Raw genomic sequence first — 23,242 nt, forward strand, 5'->3', positions numbered from 1 at the left:
TTGTTTATAGTTTATTTTAAAATGCTGATAATAAATTTTCCTGGAAACAATAATGCCATGGTTATGAAGTGAATTTAAATGATGAATCATCAAAGGGACGAGTTTTTCAACGTAAGGGGCGTTTCAAGGTTACTTCATCAGATGTTGGAAATAAGGTATGCATCATGACACAACTCAAATGCTTAAACAATGTATTTTCTCCATTGGCTGACTGGTGGTTCATAGAAAGGACTTGGGCAAATCAAAGTAGCTTTTTTTTAGTATTGATTTTAATCGTCCTCTATGGCTCTAGTTGTTGTAGGGGCTGTGGGGGCTGTGGGGGCTGTGCGCATGACTAATCTAAATGCCTAGCGGATTGTAACCCAAATAAAAGCTTTAGGTAAGGACTGAAAAGAGGCTCAATTAACGTCTTATACTTTGTGCTAGTGTCATAAAGGGGTGATTCTTTTGATTAAAATGCACATAAATTTGTTCCAGTAACTCCATTCATGGTGGGTTATGTATATAATTGAAATTCATCAAAGCATGAGTGTAAAGGGTATTTATCTAACATTAATTTCACCATATATAGTTTTAATTCAAGAAGAATAAATATTCTAACTCATACAATAAAAATATTAGATTTATTTATGTACATGAAACATGTTATTTTATCTACTTAAGCAGGAAATAAGAACTTCAATTTACCATAAAATAGAATGTGTAATTACCCACCTTAGTTTCCTCTTAGGAAGTTAACTTTAATGAAAATATTGGCTTTTGTTAACTTGTTTACCCCACTTATCTGTTTCACCTAACATATAGTTTAAGATGTTAATTTTAGACATTCTTTTTTATCATATTCAGTTTTAGAAATAAAATTTAATATTTCACTTTTTCAACTTAAATTATAGATCTTCTATATTATTGTATATCTCAATTTCTCTCTTTCTTTCCTAGCGCAACAAACAACCACCTCATTCTCTTAGTTTGTATCTTTATTAAATTTCAAATTTCTGACGTAATTTTTTTAAAGTGAAACTGTTATGTAAACAAAGTTTTAAACTGAAATGTTTTAAATTTTTAGAGAAAGAAAAAACATTCGGGTTTGATATCACTCAAAAAGTCCACTCAGTTTCTTTAATCAATTCGTTTGCTCTTGCTCGGCTTACTCTCTTTCTTTGTCACTGTAATGCTCAATGTCACTTGGCTTGCACGCCTGCTTGTTCCTCGATTTACCCTTCTTTTACCATTCATTTTGCTGGTTGATAGTTTCGATTGCCTAGCTTAACTGCTGTTCTGTCTGCCGCATGCTATGCTAGTCTCCTGTCTTCCATCATCTTGCTCCCCTCCTTGTTCTCTCTTTTTTTGGGATGAATCTTGCTTGTGCCCCTTCTGTCCCTTATTATTGAAACGACTAACATGTTTGATTCAACTGGCACTAGTAGGTTCAAATAATTTTTTTAATATAAAAACAAGCTTTAATTGAATGTTGGGTGGTAAGAAACTGGCTTCTTTTGAATGCTTTCTTCAACAGGAGAATATTTATTTTGTAATCAAAACCTATTTTTTTTTATTGTAGGATGAGTAGATTGGCAAATGGGTATATTAGATAAATTGTTTGGGTTGTGCTAAATAGTGGTGATAATGCTAATGATTATGGTATCAGAAATATTATATTCCTTAAATTTTCAACATTATTTAGGCTCTTTCTAACTTTGAAAAGACCTTCAGGCCATGTAATCAGTTCATGAAAACAACCTTTTGCGATGTTAATGGTAAGGTTGTGTAGCCTCTTCCAGACCAGAAACTGGTTGGAGCCCCATGCACTTGATATGTCCTTTTATACATATATTGCTGTGGAAATTTTTGTTTTTTAATATTTGTTAGTTTTAGGACCAGACATTATCTAAATAATTTTGTGTAAATCAATTAAAAGTGTAGCTTACGCTATAAAATCAATTAAAACCAAAGCAATTTATGCAAGGGAAGCTAGTCTGGGACAAATTTTTATTCCTTTTGCTTTATTTTCTCTTGAGGACAGAATGTCTAATGTGTAGGAGTATCTAAAACAAACTAGAATCCAGATAAAAATCTAAGATTCATAAATTATTTAAGTTGAGATTTACAGGCCGTTTGGGGTGGCGGTTTTACTGTGGTGTGGTTCGGAATAGCGGTTTGGGTTGTTTGGGTTCTGCTGTTGCGGGGGCATTTTGATAAATTCAATTGAAACGCGGGTCGCAAGTTTGACCCCGCTGCCCGCATTTCTTTTGATTTTATTTTACGTGGCTGTCCTTTTGTGTTCCTTCCGCAACTACCCTCTTGTCTTTTGTGGCTCCCTCGACGTGACTATTGCACTAGTTTCTCTTCTCTCGATCCCCTTGGATTTGTGGCTCTGGCTTTAGGCGTTGTTTCCGATTGCCTCTTGTCAGTTGCGGGTGGTTGTTCGTGACTTTAACATATTTATCTCTCTTCTCTCTTTTCTTCTGCTTGATTTAGTGGTTTTGTGTACTCTGTGCTATGTGCGGTGGTTCCCCTTCTTCGGTTGGTGGTTATTGCGGTGAGCTTTCTATTCTTTCTTTCCTTGTCCCTTATCTTCTTCGGCTCAGTTCGGTGGTTGTGCGCATTATGCGCTCTGTGCAATAGTCCTTCTACCTCTCTCCTCTGTACTGGTAATCTTTGACATATCTATTAGGTGGCTTTATGATTTTGCAAATGCTAATGTGCAGTGGTTCTAAATTTGGTTGTTGGTTTCTTCTCCTCTGATTTCTCTCTTTTCTCGATTTGGTGGTTTTCAGTCTGATATGCTTGGTTGATGATTTTGATGCTTCATGTTGCATCCATGATGAATTTAATTTAGTTTATGATTTTTAGTTTATGATTTTGATATGCTCGGTTGTGATACTTATCAACCGAGCATATCATGGATGATTTAGATTCTTTATATTTCATACATAAACTCGGTTGTGATATGCTTTATATTGCACCATGATGTTTGATTTGATGCTTCATGTTGCATCCATGATGCTCAATTTTATGCTTTATACTTTATGTTGCATCCATGTTTAAGCTTCCTCAGTTATGTGGCTTTATACTTTATGATGCTTGGTTTGCATCATACAAATGCTTTATACTTCGGTTGTGATATGTTTGGTAGTGGTGGTGGTGTTTGCATTTAAACATTTGAAACACAAATGGCGGTGTGATGTTTGTGAATGTGCAGGTGTGTAGGTGCTTGTCAGAATTTTGGTTGAGGTGTTAGTGTTATTGGTGTGTGTGTGTGTGTGTGTGTTGGTGTGTGATGTGTGATGTGTGATGTGTGATGTGTACAAGTGTGTGGTGTGTGGTGGTGTGATGTGTGGATGTATGGTGTATTCCATGTTGGCTCTTAGGGTTTTGTATGACTTGGGCAGGTGTGTGATAAATGGTGTGTGGATGTGTGGACATGTGGTGTGTGGATGTGTGGTGTGTAGATGTGTATGTGTTGGTAGATATGTTTGTTTGTGGGTGAGGTGATAGTGGATGTGTTTGTGTGTGGGTGTTGCTGATGGTAGATGTGTTCATTTGTGGAAAGACATTGTTGATGATTTGTGGCATTATTTTTTTGTAGCTCTCGGGGTTTATGCTAATTATTTTTTTTCATTCTAGTTTCGCAATGGTTCAAACCAAAGAGTCTGGTTCATCTACGATACGGGATAAGGATACAAAGATAATATTTTGCGTCTTTCCCTCGGGGTCAATTGAGAAATAGGTCGACAACTTAATTCAAAAAGAAGAGTGATAAAATATTATTAGAAAATTCAAGGAAAGTACAGACAGAGAATATGATAGGATGTTATTAAAAAACAAGTGTGATCAGCTAAATAATGATTGAAGAATCTGTAAGGAATTGAAGCGAGGATCAACAGGCTTTGGGTGGGATTCAGTAAAGTGAACTATTGATGCTTCCAATGCGTGGTGGGCAGAGAGACTGACGGTAAGCATTTTTGAAATGTTCCTTGTTATTGTCAATTTTTAAATTGTTTTCAATTACACCATGTTATATGAATTTGTAGGTGGTGTCTGCTACGAAAAAATTTAAATGTAATGGAATCGTTCATGAGTTGAAGGAGAAGTTGGATTGTATGTTTGGAGGTGTCATGACGAGCAATAATGCATGTGCCTCCAATGAAGTGGGGTTTGGTGGCATCCCTGGAAATTTGGGAGCTGTTCAAACAAGTGATTCCAATGAAGGCTATATCCCAAATCTTCATGAAGTTGAGTTCAAGAGCAGGTTAAGGCATCCCTGGGTTGAAATAAAAAAGTGGGAGCTACTTTTTTTAGAAGTCAAATATCACAGTTGGTGGTTTCATGCACCAATGGTCCCAACCCATCACAAGAAACTTTGGTCCAACAGGTTATGCAAATTCTGGAGGCAACTCCAGAAATTTACAATGTTATGCTGTTATATTTGTTTTCTATGAAGTTGCTTGAAGATTCGACCTGGAGAGTTTTTCATGACGATGACTGCTGACTGTATGGTGGTTTATCTACGTTATTTTCATGACAGCAGTGACGTTTGAAGGACACTTTTTTCTATTGACATTTCATATTTGCTATTTGTTTATTTACTTCGAACATTTTTATTTGCTTATGATTTTTCATATTACTTTGGATATTTATGTTGCTTTGGACATGTCATTTAAGATTTTTTCATCCATCGTTTATATTTTTTATTTACTGTTGTCATGTTAGTTCTTTTTATAGGGCTCTCTTTGTGGATATGCTTCCAAAGCATTTTCGAGCCAATATCGTTTCAAACGTAATGTCAAAATACATAGATGCAACTAAAGAAAAGCGCAGAAGGAGATTTATTATTGTAGTATGTTTGATGTACGATTATTATAACTCGTACATAGAGCGCTCCCCTTGCATAACATCCTCATATATTGGCGACAAATGGGTTGGGGAGTTGCTTGCGGGCCAACCAACAAGATTTAACAATACGTTCTAAATGACACAGATGATATTCACCAATCTCTTAGAAGAACTACACAGAAATCATGAAGTTCATGGCTCATTCAGAATGACTTTACGATAGGTGTTATCAATAATCATCTACATATTATCGCAACATGAATCATTGTGTGGAGTTATGGAGCAATTCTAGCACTTTCGAAACAATTTGCAGATACTTTTTAGTAGATTTGAATGCACGTCAATTTTTCTTCTCAAGTCTTAAATCCCACTGATCCTACATTGGAATGGACCCCCACAGAGATTTTACACGATGCACAGTATATGTATATTTTAAAGTAATTTTTATTTATTACATTCAATTCTCATATGATATCGTAATTACGCGTCCTTCATTATATTTTTAGAATTGTTATGGAGCAATCGATAAAACACACATTGATACATGTGTTCCAAATAATTAGAAGATCGCATTCATCGACCATTTTGGGTCCCCGAGCAACATTTTATGACGGTATGCAACTTCAACATGTGTTTTAATTTTGTCATGGCCGGTTGTGAGAGCAGTGCACATGACAATCGAATTTTCAAATCTGCAACACGGAATAATAAATACAACTGCCCACATCTACCTACAAGTTCGCTTGAAACTCAGTTACTCTCCTAATAGAGGAGGAATATGCCGTGAGAACCATATGAAGGGTACGTTGTTGGACATGAGAGGTCGATGGACTCGCAGAGATTTGATTGGCTCCAAAAAAATTGATCAATTGCTCCATATGGTGTTTTATAAATTTAGAGGAATCTGGGTTGTTCTGGGTAGGAGTCGGTTGAGTTGCGCCTTGTTTGGGCTTCAACGTGTGCCCCTTGACAGTAGAGGATTTGGTCGAAGGTTTGTATGTCGGCTTACCGTGAAGTGTCCAACACTTGTTCCGGGTGTGGTTGGGTTTGTGACAGGAATTACAAGCGGGATAAGAACTATTTATGATCAAAGCGGACGACTCAGCTGAATTTGTGGAAGTTTCGAGCATAACAAGTCTTCAGCTTTCTTCCCGACGAATCTCAGTAAAAGTAGCTCAAGCGGAAAGAAGAGGATCCCTACCAAGAATACAACCTCTAACTTCGTCAAGATCTTTGTTTAGACTAGGATGAAATTAGAACATACAATACTTTTTACGATCTTCTAGAAGTGGGATAAGTCGGCGGGAGAATCCCAAGTGTAGTCGTAGTACAAATAGCATTCCGTCCATAAAACAACTAGGTCATTATAGTACTGGGTCACTGTTCTATACTTCTGCTTTGACTCATGGATCTTCAAAGATACTTCATAGAGTTGATCAAAATTTTCTACATCCGAATAGGTATCACGAACAACCGTCTAAAGAGCACTAGCAGAAGGAAGGAGCCTGTACGAGCGCCAGTTGAAGTCTCTATGGAGTTGATCAGTCGTGACATGACCATGAAGTTTTGCACTTCCCAAGCTCCATATGATGGGTCAGTCTTTGGAGGCTCACGAATCATATCTGTGAGGTGACCAAACTTTTAACTTCCTTTGATGAACAAAGACACCGCTGGAGATCATTGGAGGAAGTTAGTCTCGTTCAACTTATGAGTTGCGATCAAGAAATTTATATTGGCTTTCAATTCTCTGGTCTGCAAGGGAGCGGAGGTTGGAGTCGATCCTCCGGTGGAGTCAAAAATGTCTTTTGAGAGGTGATTAATTGAAGGAATCGACCATAATTTCTACTGAGCCAAAGGATATGTTGTTTTGGTTCTGAGCCATTGATGAATTTTGGTAGAATCACGACAAACGAGTACAACAATACAAATTGTAGGTAGAAGGACAACTCCCGGGATACTTTCAACAGAACAGCGGAAAGATCTTTTGTTCCCTGGAGATGGAGCGGCAAAATCATTTCCAGGAAGTAGAAGTCCTCTAGCAGACAACAACATGAGAAATCTGGCAGGTGAAATATGGCGGCAGATCTTCTATTCGTTAGACCCTGGAGTAAGAGCGGCAGATCTTCTGTTCCCTGGAGGAAGAGCAGCAGAATTCTGTGGATAGGCACTGATCTTCTGCGACATAACAGAGAGAAACCTGCGAACTGAGCCAAGACAAATTCTTCTGGAATTTCTGCAGTTCGGATGCCGGCTAGGAGAAGAAGGTGAGGCAGAGGCTGCTGGAATCGGATGTTGGGGGCTGCTGGATCTATGTTTACGCTTTGATACCATGTTGAATTTGGAATAGACCAGATAATTTCATTGATAGGAGGGTTATCTAAACCCAATTACAATAGGCATAATAAAAACAAAATAAAATAACTAGGAAAGAAATTAAAACAGACTAAAACAAAAGAGGAAAAATCTAATTAGAGAATAAAATCAAGTAATAAGTTATAATGGCGTAGGGATAGTCATTATAATCTAATATATTTATATTTCTATTATGATTTGGGTTAACACTGGTATCAGTGTTTAAACGCAACATAAATTAGCTCAGAAAAAAAAAAAAGGAAGGCAGGAAGGCACACAAATTCTTTTGAGACTTTTAACTTAATCTTTTATATTTGTTGCTTAGGTAGCTACATTGGTCGGCCCAGTAGCTGGTTTAACTGCGAGGGCTACTTTGGAGGCTGCTACATTTCTTCCAACTTTGCAATTTATATTGCAGCAAAATGTTGTTCAAAGGGTACGCATCAGAATGTTTCACCTGATTCATTTGATTTCATTTTGCGACCATTGTATCTTATTTTCTGTGCTGTTCAGGAACAAATAGTCAAATTGCTCAAGCTTGTGGAAGAATTTTCTGGTAGTTTTTTACTTTTGTTTTTTTTTTTCGCAATTTAATTTTGATGCACCTTTCTCCACAATTTCACTTGCCCTGATCATTTATTGTGTTATTTGGTACAGGTCATCATGCTGTGCCTTCTGGTATGAGCGGTGGTGAGTTATCACAGGTATGGTCTGCTTCTTCTGTCTTCGTTCTACAATTTTCAGCCTAGTCAATGTGTAAGCAAAATCATATTCTTGACTAGGGGATTATTTCTATTGTGAGGAGAAGTTTTTGTTATATCTCAGTGACTGAATATAAAGTTATATATATAAACAAAGTTGAAGACAAAAAAGAAAGATAATAATGAGAAGATTATCCTCAATTAGATATTGTAATAGTATTTTTTTTTTTTTTGATATAATACACTCATAAAATAACACTTCCTCTCAAATTAGAACACATATATCAATTAGCTCCAACTCATTATAAAGATTGGAAAAGCTAAAAGGTCCTGGTGACTTGACAAATATATCAGGTAATTGATCTTCATTGGAGAAGTGTGAAGTGATGATCTTTGTCGGTAGGATTGTTATCTTTGATAAAATGACACTATTATGTTTGGTTCTTTTTATAAGATGGAATTGTTTTTAATTTAGATTAACTACTTGATTATCACAATTAAGGATAATAGGCTGTGTTAAGGGAGTCCAACTCTTCTACTAGAGTTTCCCCAACAATATTTTCTAAGTTAAATGGGCAGTGGCCTTGCATTTAATTTTAGCATTAGATCTAGCTACATTACTTGGCTTTTTACATCTGCATGACATGAACTTTTCACCCATAAAGTTATAGCATCATGAATTAGATTTCAGATCCTTAGTAAATCCAATCTTGCCAGCATTTGAATTAGCAATCTTCTATTCTTAAATGATTTTATTTTTTATAAACTCATTTTTTTTCTAAAATATCAATCTTCATTATGGGTATATCTCAAAATTCTTAAAAATATCATCCACGTGTTTCTTCTTTAAGTTTTGCATATATTGACTTGTCATATAAACAATAAGGGATATGACTGGTTGTGCAATGGTTAGTTAGATAAGTCTGCCGACCAGACTTTAATAGCGAGAAGCGTCTTTGTAACTTTCTGTATTCATGGGTGAGTCAACTGATTTGCGCCAAAAAGATTAATTTTTTCAAGAAGTTTTATAGTATATCGTCTTTAAGAAAGTTAAATATCTTTGTTTCGATGTACAAGATCAATGTCAGGAATGTTTGGGAACACATTTTTCAATTTTATTTCTGTTTTTGATTTAAAATAAAACTTGTTTGGTATCATAAACACATGTTATTTTTTTATTGATTATTGTGTAAGTTAATTAATGTGGCCAGGTGTTGTGTGGCACTGCGAGGTTGTTGTGACCAGCAAGGGTGTTGAGCGATGGTGATCGATGCTAGTGGTGGTGGCGAAAATGATGGCCAGAGGCCAGTTGTGGCGACAACAATCGACCAGTTGGGGATGAAAATACTTAGAAAATACTAAATGTATTTTATGTATTCTCGATTATATTTATTTGTTTATGAAATAAAAATAAAAATGGTTAAAAATTTGACACGGGCTTATCACCATGGCAGAAGAAAATATTGCTTCCGGATAACAAACGTTCGTACGGTTGTGTGGTGCAATCCACATCATCGTCCGAACGTCCGGTTAACAAAATATAATATGTAGAATTTGGGAATAGAGCAGGATAATTTTATTGATATGAGTATGGATATATAAATACAAATTACATGACTCTAACATAAAAAATATATAAATAGGAAAGACATACAAATAGAAAATACATAAAACTGGAAGGCAATATATAAAATAGGAAATATTTGTAAAGGAAATAAATCAATGCTTATAACTTCTAACAGTCCCTCTCAAGCCGAAGCATAGAGTTCAATCATGTTCAACTTGGATTTGGACTCTTCAAACAACGGTTGAGAATGATTCTGTGTGAGAATATCTACTAGTTGTCCAATAGAAGGGATGAATGGAACACAAATTTTCCTAGAATCAAGCTTCTCTTTGATAAAATGACAGTCAATCTCCACATGCTTGATATAATCATATTGGACTGGATTATGAGCATTACTGATGTCGGTTTTATTGTCTCAAAACAGTTGTAGAGGAATGAAGACTGACTTAAGTAACTCTCAGAGCATGATGTGCAACTAGAGGGCTTCAAATACTTCTAGGGACAGATCGAAACACAACTTTTGCATTGGTACTGGCAACCAAGGATTAGTTTATACTCTTTCATGTGATTAGGTTTCCCCACACGAAGAAGCAATAACCCGAGGTAGATCGACAATCATGGATGGACCAGGCCTAATTGGCGTTCGTATGATCTGCAACAGAGTGAGACGTGTGATGAGAAAACAATAAATATGATCCCGGTGTACCTTAAGTAGTGGAGGATTCGATGTATAGCGGTGAGGTGGTGCTCGTAGGGATCATGCATGAACTGACTGATAATACCAACAGCGTGACAGTTTGGGCGCATATGGGCTAGGTAAATGCATTTCCACACTAGACGTCGGTGTTGTGTCTTGTTCACTGGAATTGCATTAGGAACAATTGTCAACTTCTCATTGGAATCCATTGGAACAACGATCGGTTTGCAATGAAGTAGCTATGTCTTAGTCAGTAAATCTCTCACATATTTGCGCTGGGAAAGGCTAATGCCCCGAGAGGATCGAGCTACTTCCATTCCTAGGAAATATCAGAGAGAACCCACCCAAGTCCTTTCTATTAAAAGATGCGGCAAAAATGCTTTTGTGAGATTCCAAATTCGGTCGATCATCACCTTTGAGTCTGATGCATTGACTTAGGGGATGGCAATCCGGTCGTCGGATGAGAGGCGGAAGAACATCGCATGATCATATTGGCCTGAGAGAAAGCATGTCCCACAACAACTTGTGTAAACTAGTCAAACTATGCTCGAAGGGATTGTTTTAATCCATAAATAGATTTTTGCAGCCGAAGCACTTGTCCACGGGAAGAGGTTGAGTCAAAGCCTGGTGGGAGAGACATATACATCTTCTCTGCAAGATCCCAGTTAAGGAAAATGTTATTGACATCCAATTGGTGTAATGGTCAATCCAGATTCACGGCAAGAGATAACAGAACCCGAATGGTTTTCAATTTAGCTATTGGAGCAAACAACTCCTCATTGTCAACTCCATAGGTTTGTGAATTGCCTTTGGTAACCAAACGCACTTTGTTGTGTTCATCTGAGGTAAATTTAGTGCTAAAAACCGCCGACAATCCTATGTTTTCTTTTATCGAGAAATATCAACAACATTTCATGTATGGTTTCACCGAAGTGCATTCATTTCATCCATTACTGTCGCCTTCTAGGAAGAGTTCGCCGACAATCATTTCATGTACGTTGTATTATGCAGCTTATTCTTTTTCGTAATTACTGAAAACCATCATCAATTGTAGCCACCTAAAAAGTTTTATTTTTCATTTTTATTTATTAAATTTTTTTTCTCCTGTATGCATTAATCTTATTCAAATTTGTTGGGAGTGCAGCCATCTCTAACGGCTATTAAGGAGCGGCAGCTACAGTCTTATATTCTTCAGCTGCAGCAACAGTAAATTATCAATATTTTTTGAAATTTCATTATTCCCAAAATATTTTATTTTCTTGAAGTTTTTGTTCAACTTATCTTTCTTTCCAGGGTTGATGATCTTGCTGATGAGCTACAAAGAATTAAATATAAGAATGCCCAGGTTGGTACCGAACTTTCATACATTGTGCTGTTATAATTTTGAAAATAAAATATTGTTTGGCCTTGCATTTGCATAGCTGCACTAATGAAACATCTATTAAAGCTTTTTTATTTCCCCAAATAACTGAAGTGTTTAGAAAATAAGTAACAATATTATTTCATAGACATCATTAAACCAATTATGCACAAGCTGATGAAAACTTTTGCTATTATTTTTGTTAAACAATAGAGGCACATCTCACTTATTTTACTAATAAAAAATTGGTCACAATACTAGTTTTTAGATTTGTACCAGTCATAAATAGGAGAGCAGCGCGTAGTAAGTCTGTGAATATTCAGATAAAGGAGAGTCTAGGCTAGACTCAAACCATGTTTTGTACCAAGTTTCAAAGTAAACCCCCTTCCTCTCTTGTTTCAGTTGGAACGGAAGATAAATTCTTTTCAGAAGGAGATGGTAATCAAAGAATGTGATGTTCAACCAGAAAGGGGGTGTTCTTAATACTCAACGCAGAATGAACACCAAATCCACTTTAGTTTTTTGTAGTAGGGCCTCAGCCACCTACGTTCATATTCTTTTATTTGAATACTCTCTGTACATTTGTAATGTGGCTTAGGAATGGGGGCACCCTTATAGGGGGCAATTTTTTTTCCCTTGTAAATGTTTATTATATATTTGTAATTTATTATTAATGAAATGGCTTTTGCTTTGTGCAGTTTTTTATGATCATTCTGGTCCCTTTGTATGTATATGTTTTTTGCCATTTTTAAGAAATAAATAATGTTTTTTACTGCTAGCAGATTGGCATATGCATAGAACATAAGAAGAATTCATTTGTTAAAGAAATTCAGATTGAACATTATAGTTTCATTTATTTATGTTTTTAGTGTCATTCTTTTATTAGTTTATTGTGGATCAAAGGTTTTAATGCTTTTTTTTTTTTGCAGCAAAAGAAATGCATTTAATTCTTTTTGTAGGAATTTTGAAAATTTTGGTATTTGGTACAAAGAAAAATAAATTTTCATTCTTCTAACTCAATTTTAATATATTTGAAAATCGTTAGATTTAAATGAATTTAAGTCTTTCTCTGTGCAAAATGTTGTCGCCGTTGTTTGTTGCACACAGCTCTCTTTATTTATCATTGACCACAGTTGGCGTTGATGCAACTAGAGGTGTAAACGAACCGAACACGAATGAACAGAGTTTGTGTTTGTGTTCGGTTTTTTTGAAATTTAGTTTGTTTGAAATAAACTCGTGTTCGAAATTATTTGTGAAGTCACTGTCCGTCGTTCGTTTCTTAACGAACGAGCCGAACACTAGTTGTTTGCTAAACATCCCTAATATTAATATATATGAATAATATATTATATTAATTATATAACTTATATTATATAAATATATAATTTCTATATTAGTATATTACTAATATAGTATATTAATATATTATATATTATAATTTATAAAATTTAAATTTTTTTAATATCATAAATTTTTTATATATAATTATTTTAAATTATTTTATATTTAGAACAATAATGATTTGAACACAAACAAACGCGTCATTGTTCGCGTTTGGTTCGTTTAATTAATTGAATGAAAAAATTTTGTTCATGTTCGTCTCGTTTACTTATCTAGCGAATCAAACACGAACTCATTGATAAATCGAACACAAACTATTTGCAAACAACGAGCTTTTTTTACAGCCTTAGATGCAACATGTTGGTAGCCTGTTAGTTGTCTACGCCAACGGATGTATTTCACATTGATTTCATGCTTTTTGTAGTCGTAGGGAAATTGCATATATAGTGCACTAAAATTTTGCTATTTACCAAATTAAGATTCTTCATTAGTTTTTAAAATTCTCACTTAATATCAAAATTCAGAATAAAATCTGAACATATTCTCATTTTTATTAATATCTTAATATTTTGATTATGACACATAAATGTGCGGATTCGGTGGTTCAAAAAATGACTTGGTTCTGTAAGTAACAAAAGTTTGAATGTTGTGCAGCAACTATACTTAAAATTTAAAATCTCGTATTTATTTCACTAATTCAAATAATTTTAATATTTCAAATAATCATATTGATGCTATCAAACTAAACAGTGGTGTAGAAATCAAGAGAACATTTATAAATTTTCACGATTATAAATGAGAATATGGTTATTGATGCAGCGGTAGGGTGACGAATTATCAAGTTAGCGTTGTACGAGAATTCAGCAAATACATAAATAAAAGAGAAATAAATAGTGCTGACTCCAGATGTTTTTATGTGGGAAAACCATAAATAGAAAAAATCATGACGTCTGACCCAGTTGTGAAAATCCACTATTGATTAATGATTACAGAAATCTCCTGTCCCGCAGAAGAAAAATTGTAACTATATTTTTCAGATTATAGTGTCGACTGCTGACATTTAGTTGATAGTGATTGATGGTGATTGATGGTGATTGATGGTGGTTAGCGATGGTCGACGACAATTAGCGGTGGTCGACGACGATTAGCGGAGGTCGGCGTTAGTCGATGAAAGTCACTGTGGTCGACGGTGGTTGACGGAAATCGACGGTGAATAGCGATGTTCGACTGCTGTCGGTAGTGGTCGACGACGGTCGGCGGTTGTCAATGGAGGTAGGCGGTGGTCGATCATGGTCGATGGTGATGTTGAGTTGCAGCTCCCTCTCAAAGCCTCAGACTCTCTCTAAGCTTAAGCTCTCCCTGATGAGAGGAGTGGGGTTCTATTTATAATGTTCTGGGTACAATTAATGCAGGAATATGAATCATTTTGGTTGAACGGTCTGATAGCACCCTTTAATCATACGGTGTTTAATGAAAATTTGAATGTCTTAATGATATCAGAATTGAGTGATTTTGAGCTCGTTGGATTCATCTTATCGAGATGTTCGATTTGACTATCAACTTGTGAGATTCGACATCTGTTTGACCTTTCAAATGTATTCAGGAATCTTTCAAAAGCAGTTAATGATTTGATCCGGGCTTGATTTGACTCGGATTAAACTAACGTTCCTCTCTTCGAGCCGGTCAGTTTGACTATAATTTTGTTGAACTCAGAGTTCTGGATGACTTTTTATCAAGGTTTGAGCATACCAATCTCAAAAAATTATCTTGAGCTCCGTGTCATACTTTGAATTTTTAAATCTTGAAAGTATAAATTTTGCAGAATGTATAAGAAAGATTACCTTTATGTTGGCAGTATAATGTGATTTAATCAGTCTTTTTCGTAAACACATGTATTAAACTTATTAATGCGCTGATGCAAGTTCTATCTATAAATGTATCTTGAGTTTTGGGCTTCTTAATATAGAGCATACGATTAATTGACATTTATGTATGAAAAATTTTGAAATCAGTACATCAATAACATTAATGATATTTAAATATTGGATGAAAATCATTTTGGGTGGAGAAAGACTATTTTCAACCTAAGTAATGAATAATCATCATCTAACTAATTAGAATACAGATAAATCCATTGTAATGTTATTAAAAGTGAAAAAAAAAAAAGAATTGATGCTCAGCCCACAGTTTTTCATTATTCGGCATGAATCTCGAGGTATGATACGGATCTTGAGCTAATATTTGAGCAAAAAACATTTAAATCTTGATAACAATTCATCCAGAGCTCCGATTTCAGCAAACCAAACTGCCCGGCTTGATGAGACAGACCAAATGATATCAAAGTTTGTCCAATCCGAGTCAAATCAAGCTCGGATAAAGTCATTAAACTGCTCTTGAAAGATTTCTGGAGATATTTGGAAGGCCAAACAGATGTCGAATCTATCAAGTTCATAGTTGAATTGAGTGTCTTGGCAAAACAAGTCCAAAGAGCCCAAGATCACTGAATTTCAATATTATTAAGACTTTCAAATGTTCATTAAATGTTGTATGATTTAAAAAAGCTTTATGGATTGTCCGATCAAAATGATTTATATTCTTGCATTAATTGCACACATAACACTATAAATAGAGTGTCACACCATCTCATGAAGTTGGGCTTGAGCCTTAAGATAAAACTTGAAGCTCTTAGAAGGAGCTGAAGTCCTGCACCATCCCGATCCTCGTTGACCACTGCAGATCGTCGTTGACCACTGCCAACGGCTGACCGTCGTCGACCACCACCAACCTCCGTTGACCACCACCGACTGCTGTCGATCACCACTGACCCGTCCACCACCGCCTACCGCAGTCCACCACCGCCTACCGCAGTCCACCACCGCCTACAGTCGTACACCACTGTAGACCGTCGCTTACCATTGTAGACACCCGTCGGCTGCTGTCAACCATTTCTGATTGTCATCGTGCACCATTAATTAGACGCAATCAGACGACACTATAACTTTGAAAAATCTAGTAACCCTTTCCCGTCTGTGAGACAAGAGATTTCTGTAATCATCAATAAAAAGTGGATTCTTACAACTGGGTCAGACCCCATGGATTTTTCCCTTTACGGGTTTTCCATGTAAAAACTTATGGTGTCAGCACTGCTTGTTTTTCTTTCACCGGAATGTGTGTTGAATTCTCGTGCAACTCTAAGACGATAATCTGGTACTCTACCACGGCGAATTTTCTAGAACGCATGAAGAATACTATCAATGTTGAATAGATATCAATGACTCTTGACTGAAAATTTTTTTAATTTTAGTTTTTATTTTTATTTTTATTTTATTTTTTTTTATTTTTGGTTTATCATTTTTTTTTGCATAGCAATCAAGGTTTTATCTTTTTTTACTGCATATTAATATCATTATTAGCGTGATTACATGATCAAGTACTTTTTAAGGATTTAATACTTCTATTTTCATCACAACTGCATCGGTTGAATTGTATTCAAATATTTGAACCTAAAACTTTTATATCTTCCATTTTATAATTATCTGTTTTGGTTTTCAAAATGTTGACTCCGACCAGCATTCCTGTTTTTGTTATATTTAAAAATTTATACAGATATAAACTTTTGAAAGGCTATTATATCTATGGAATTTGAACTTGTGGAAATGAGGAGAATACATAAGGCATATGGGCATTGTACTAATAGAGAAAATTAGTTGTTGAATGATATTTAATATTATCATAGCTATGATAATCCAAATGGTACAAAGAGTTATCAAGGCCATTGAAGAACTCTAAAACGTTGACCTTAGTGGGTATTTATTAATGGTCTAACCATAACGAGCTTAGGACATCCATAATGACCCCACACATTTTCCTCCTAATAACTCTAAATTAAAATAAATATAGCATTAGAGGGTTGTTTTGAGACTCAAAATTTGACTATATTATCTATCATGCATAAACATTATTTATTTTTGTTGGCTTTAAATTAAATTTTTTATTAAATTATAATAAATCTCAAGAAATTTAAATATTTTTTTGCACGTCGCTCTTTGTTGAAATTTCAATTGGAACGGACTCAAACTGAATTTGATTTATATTTTTTTTAAAAAAATCTATGTTAAATTTATTGAAAAAATGTGTTATATATAAATGAGTCAAAATGTACTTTAATGAATTGCCCACTAACACTTATATAAATATAGGTTTGACCCCATCACCACCCTAATTTAAGAACCACTTGAGCATAATCATGAGTTGGTGAGCTAAGAGCTTAAAGAGAATAACTTATTAGGTTTGAACCATTCATCTTGTAATGTAACATCACTTGGAAATAATCTTGAAAGGGATTACTATTCCTAGACTTTATCTTGAGAGAGATGGAATAGTTCAATTTTGCTCTTTTGCCGATTCAAGATAAGCACATTTGGTTCCTATTCAATAAGAAAGAAGTCGCTCAAACACTAAGGACACCAAATTAGCATGGGAAATAATCCAAGCAAAATTACTTGGGTAGCCAAAATAGAAATATGTTTGGATCCAATGAGCCAAGAGGCTCAACATTAGGCTACGTATTAAATGGTAAGAAAAATACTTTGAAATGACATAAGTTTTTGGGAGATAAATATACAAATTCAATAAATAGAAAAATAAACTTTACGGAAATATACAAATTCGATATTAAATGCTAACAAATGAATAAGTATTATAAAGTAAAGGAAAAATTTGTCAAATAATGAAATAACTATAGTACTTTAATTAATAGAAAGATAAAATAGATATAGGAAAATAATGCTAGTAAATAAAGAAGTACTATAAAGTAAAATGAGAATTTATAAGTCTAATAGTCTTATACCAGAATCATACGAGTTTAAGCGATCATGGGCGCTCTATTTTTTTAGTCACATGAATAAACTTATTATTAAGACCCAAAATAAAGTTTACTCAACTTAATCTTCTCAAAAAAGAAAAACGTGAAAACATCAACATATAACTCGAAAGGGAGATAAATGTTAAATTTAATATATTAGAACTCTCCAACTAAAGATGATCAATCATAAAGGTTTGAGAAAATCCCTAAATTACCCTCATATTATCTTTGCTTTTGATTTCAATTTGATAAATATCCATCCACTTAGGTGTTACTGCATTGTGAAAATTAGAACAACAAACTATCAAGTTATCGATTTAGTTTTTTTTTTTTTTTAAAGGATTGTAGATTCATCTTATGACAAAAGTGATTAGATGCAAAGGAAAAAAAAAATAATATCACATTAAGAATGTTTCCATTTTTAATCATTTATAAGAGAAACAAATTATAGATTTTCATATTAAACTGAGAAAAGTGTTTAATAAAAGTGTTAGCAGTCTCCATTTAAAGGTAGTAAAAAAATTTTAGAAAATTGGCCTAAAATTTACTCCTATTATTTCTACTTTTAATCTTAATGTACTAACTCTCCAACCTCTCACTCATTACAAGTCGGTGCAATGGAAGTGATGAAATTTAGTTTTTTAAAATATGAGAGAGAGGGTTCATCAATGCTCACCATAGGTCATGTCTCCTTTTTTTTTGTCTCCTTTAAAACATATTGTAGGTTTTTTTTATTTGATAAACTATATTTGAGTTTAATATATCATAGTAGAGAGGGCTGATATTAGAGATAACAATCAAACTGAGACAATATAAAAGAAATTGCTCATAGCAAGGACCAAATACAAACATGCTTTTATGTCTCATTTTTATGTAATTTCTTGATGGGTAACATTTGATCTCTCTACTCTAAATATATTACTCAGAAGCTAGCATAACTGCTAGAGCGACCACTAATGTTAAATACAAATTAGTCAACGTATATTTAAGTAATAGCATTTGTTTGCCAAAAACTTGGATGCTACTAGCAAGAACTCCATGAACTTCAAGTTTATTAATTTAGTGGTCCCATTCCTCGATAATATACAACTTTCAAAACTCTCAAGTAACCAATTTACTTGACAAAAGAGAGACATCTTGGCTTCTATTATTGGCTCAATAATTTTAGTTGTCCAAGCTACTCCCTTTTTATAAGTGAAGTATTATTTTTGAAAACTTTTTGCTAGCATCCACATTTGCACCTCCATGTTCGCTACCCCATTGTAATAGAAGTCTTTTTGAAAAAGCAAACTTTTCATACCCTACATCTTTTACATGGTATTAATGCCTCCAATTTTGGAAAAGTGAGCTAGTTAGAATCATATATTATAACAAATGGAAATTTTTTTTATTTTGCTAAACATTATAATTTTTTTTCCTTTTTAATTATTAGCACACAACATAAAACTTTCTATATTAAATAAACTTTGGGCCTAATTGGTTATTTAAAATTAGAGAACATACCTTTTTAAGTGACACGTTTATTAAATCTCATTATTTTGTTGGATGCAATGAATGTTACTAATGATTTTTAATGTGTTCTAGAAAATTTACAAAGTCATGAGAGTATTTTTGTCTTGCAATTTCTCGAAGTTTCACATACACATATAAATGAAAATCACAAATGGCACATGGCTTGGCCTCGTTATAATAGTCCAATATATAGCATCAAGTTTGAATTTTTTTTACTTGGCCTCCAATGAGTGCAGTGAAAATGTTGAAGAGCGCGCGACTTTAGTGTCAATTGATAGAAAATAAAAGTGTTGAATGATGAAAATCATCAACATCAATTAATGAAGGGTGGAGGTGGTACAGAGGCGACTACTGGGCAACATCTAATAGCAGCATTTAGAAATGATAGTCGAGTGATAACAATTATTAGCAGTGATCGTCGAACAAATCTCTTGGATTCTTCACATTCATGAGCCTTTTCCCCCGTATTTCTTACAGATTTCTAGAGTGATATTTTATTTTATCAGCATCTTAATTAAACACTGCATCATACAAGTAATAATAATCTCCTTTTATCACTTGATATTTTTTTGAATATTTGAGAGTATTAGTGACATTGGAATTAGCTAGGTGATCTCAAACTCAACCTTAATATTAAGATTGTTATCTAGTGTGTTGTCCTTAGAGGTGTAAACGTGTCGAGCGGAGCTTGAGTCACTTTTGGCTTGAGGTCAATTATTAATGGTGACCATGGAACAAAAATCTGGGATTCTTCATATCCATAAGCTTCCTCCAACTTATTCCCCCTTATTTTTTGTATAGATTTATAGAGTAATATTTTATTTCATCTCTCGCTAGCATTTTCATTAAACAATTCATCGTATAAGTAAAAATAATCTCACCCTAATCACTTGATATTTTCTTGAACATTTGAGAACATTAATGACATTGGAATTAAGTGATCTAATACTCATCTTTAAAATTAAGATTGTTAACTAGTGTATTGTCCTTGGGGGTGTAAACGAGTCGAGTGGAGCTCGAACCACCTTTGGATTGAGCTTAAGTTTGATTAATTAATTGTGTTCAAGCATACATCTATGAGTTTGAGCCAACTTTTGAGTCAACTTGTTTAGTATGAATAAGATAAATAAATTTTAATTAAACTATTATAATAAAATGACAAATAGAATAAGAACGTAAAATATAATTAATAAGAATTTACTTGATATAAAATTCAAAATACCTTTTTTAATATATTTATTAATTTAAATTTATGGTTTCGAATTTTAATTTTTTATATATTTTTTATATTAATAATTTTTAAACAAACCGGCTCATAAACTAATGAGTCGAGTTGCGTTTGGCTTGATTTGGGCTTGCTAGCATATCAAGCTCAATTCACGAGCCACTTATAGAGCTGAGCTCGAGCCGACTCATGAGTTGGCTTGGCTCACTTACATTTATAAGGGTTGTAATCGAATCGGGTCTGAGTCGAGTATGTCCTTTATTGGACTTTGCTTGGTTGACTCAAAAGTTTTTCACCTTTAGTTCGAGCTTGAGTCGAGCTTTCACATATGTGATCATCCTAGGCTTGCTTAAAATTTTTAATATTCTTATTTAATTTATACTTGGCTTTTTATATTAATTGAAAAACCTAAAAATTTGGAAGGCTATACAATTTTGTATATAAATTTGAATTTAATTTGTACATAGCTTTTCATATATGGCAAATAAATAAGATTAACATTCTAATGAGTACTTAATTTTTTTATAAAGTTATATATTAACAAATAATTTTACAAATTTAAATAAATAAGTAATTGAAAAAGTTTAAATTAGCTTCTAACCTATTTATATCAAGTAAATAAATAATATATCTCTTGGAAGTAAACTTTCTTTCAATCAAATAATATAAATAAGTACTAACAAATTGGTTCCTTGAAATAAAAAATAAGAAGAATTTGTATTAAATTTATATGCATGTTGATATTAAATTATAATATGTTATTATTATATATAAAATGAAATATTTTTAGATAATTTATTTTATTTCATTAATTAATCATGTAATTATATTACATTTAAAAAAATATTTGTTGAACAACAAATGAATTTTTTCGCGCTTGAAGATTAACAAAAGAGTTGGACTTCAAATGTAGTTCATTTATTTCAAATTTTAAAAAATTATTCAATTTTATTTATTTACTAATTTGAATAAACATAATGAGTATTAATCAAGCTAAATTCGGGTGATTCATCAACTGTATTGGCCTTTTTACAACCCCACTTACACTCCTAATTGTCCCTCATCTTTTTAAGGAAATTTTGTGGTTTAATCCCTCATAAATAACAAAGTTGAGATAAAAATTATCATCTATTTCTTTTCAGAATGTTTGAATGTTCTAACTGTCTTTACAAGTTATAAAACAATAATCATAACAATAAAAACAGTGAATTTAATCAATATTTGTTATATAAATTACATGTATAGTCAAGGGTGGATCAAGGTAGGGTTCACTGAGGGTAATTGTTCCGCCCATGTAGAGTTGTAGGCATTCATATATCAACTGTAATACAAATTCTTAAATGTTAAATGTACCAATTACTTATCAACTTATGGTTGAAACATAAAAAGAGTGTATCTCAAATATCACCATCGTGAGACACTGCTACATTTGAAAATCACACGTATTGGCAACTGTTGAAGAGAAGACCGCATCACATACACTTGAATCTATGCTTTTCACTATTATTTAGCCTAGAGGCCAACAAATTAAGAATTTACACCAAATAGTCAATTTAATTCTTTTTTTCTCATCATCATAATTCGAAGTTTACAAACTCAAAATGTAAAACAAAAGTGCGGTTTACTCAATTAATTGTATACGAGATTGGCTTGCTATTCTTCTTTACAGTTGCATCAGACAGAACAATTGAAACATTATCTCACGCAGTTGCTTTTAAAATAAAAAAATAAAAACAAATGCCAAGATGTCATAATTTACAGTCTCCAACTATAACTGCGGTACAGCGTGGTGGGCGCTTGGCAGAAACAAATGGCATTCAACAATCAATAAAAGACAGATTGAATAAATTAAAACTATAGTTTAGATATTATACTTTAAATTTTGGTTTGACCTATTTATTTGAAAATAATTTTATTATAAATGATCTATTTAATTAATAAAAAATAATTGACTATATTTATATATTAATTATTTTGGATCTATTTGAGATGATTGTAATTTTGGAGAAAATTTTTTTTAAAAAACTTGAAATTATAAATATAATTTTTTTTCAAAAATTAAGGGAGCAGGATTTTTATAGCTATTTCACTTTAACATGTCAGGTTGAGAAAACAGTTTCCCATCATAAAAATTTATGAAAAATAGCAAGAGAGTAATTACCCGATTAAAATTGTGGTCATAATTTTAAACACAAAATAGATAGAAAGTTGTTGAAAACAGACCCATTTATCTGTCTTATTTAGAAGTCATGCATGATGTCAAAGTACATTCCAACGAAGAAGATAAAATCAAACTAATCTATTCAATGTTCTAAGCATGTTTTACATTATGAACCTAATGATCTATTCAAATTGTTGCTTCAACTGAAATAAAAGAGCCGGTTATGCATTCATATCGATGATTGACACTTTAGTTTTTTAGAATGAATGGATGAAAGATTTACATACGTACAACTTAATTCTTATGTATTTACATATCTAACACCTAAACTTCAATTTTTACACAAATGCCACCACATATATGCATGAAAAGGTGTATGCACCTTTTAAAAGTTAAAATGGTATTATTTTTTATGTGATTTGAATGATTAGGTGGTATAAATGTAAAGAGTAATTTTTAGGTGTTATATGTATAGATAAATAGGAATTGTGCAGTATGTATGTAAATGCCCCCGGCTTAAGGAAGTCAAATTCAATTCGAGCTCGTGTAATTTGATAATGACTGATATATCTATCTATCTATATATATATATATATATATATATATATATATATATATCAATTGCT

At 33.3% G+C, this 23,242-nt stretch overlaps 1 protein-coding gene and 1 long non-coding RNA gene across 6 annotated transcripts in view; both read left to right on the top strand.

The window, feature by feature from the left end:
• Nucleotides 1-12,224, top strand: part of LOC110018955 (serine/threonine-protein kinase BLUS1) — a 96,941-nt gene extending 84,717 nt beyond the window's left edge. For 2 of the 5 annotated variants that reach the window (XM_020716438.1, XM_020716439.1), the window contains exons 15-21: nt 70-155; nt 7,514-7,624; nt 7,702-7,744; nt 7,846-7,892; nt 11,286-11,359; nt 11,447-11,498; nt 11,916-12,224. In XM_020716438.1, coding sequence (XP_020572097.1) covers nt 70-155; nt 7,514-7,624; nt 7,702-7,744; nt 7,846-7,892; nt 11,286-11,359; nt 11,447-11,498; nt 11,916-11,996 — 494 coding nt within the window. In that variant the 3' untranslated portion in view covers nt 11,997-12,224. Of the gene's footprint in view, nt 1-69; nt 380-7,513; nt 7,625-7,701; nt 7,745-7,845; nt 7,893-11,285; nt 11,360-11,446; nt 11,499-11,915 lie in introns of those variants that run through there. The other 3 variants (XM_020716440.1, XM_020716441.1, XM_020716443.1) reach the window with 3 other exon arrangements.
• LOC110018957 lies at nt 3,288-7,195 on the top strand. Its single transcript, XR_002293411.1, has 2 exons — nt 3,288-3,955; nt 4,035-7,195. It is a non-coding gene; the product is annotated as an uncharacterized LOC110018957 (long non-coding RNA).
• Nucleotides 12,225-23,242: the final 11,018 nt, after the last annotated feature.

This window comes from Phalaenopsis equestris, unplaced genomic scaffold (assembly GCF_001263595.1).
Source record: "Phalaenopsis equestris unplaced genomic scaffold, ASM126359v1 Scaffold000036, whole genome shotgun sequence".
Classification (NCBI taxonomy): domain Eukaryota; kingdom Viridiplantae; phylum Streptophyta; class Magnoliopsida; order Asparagales; family Orchidaceae; genus Phalaenopsis; species Phalaenopsis equestris.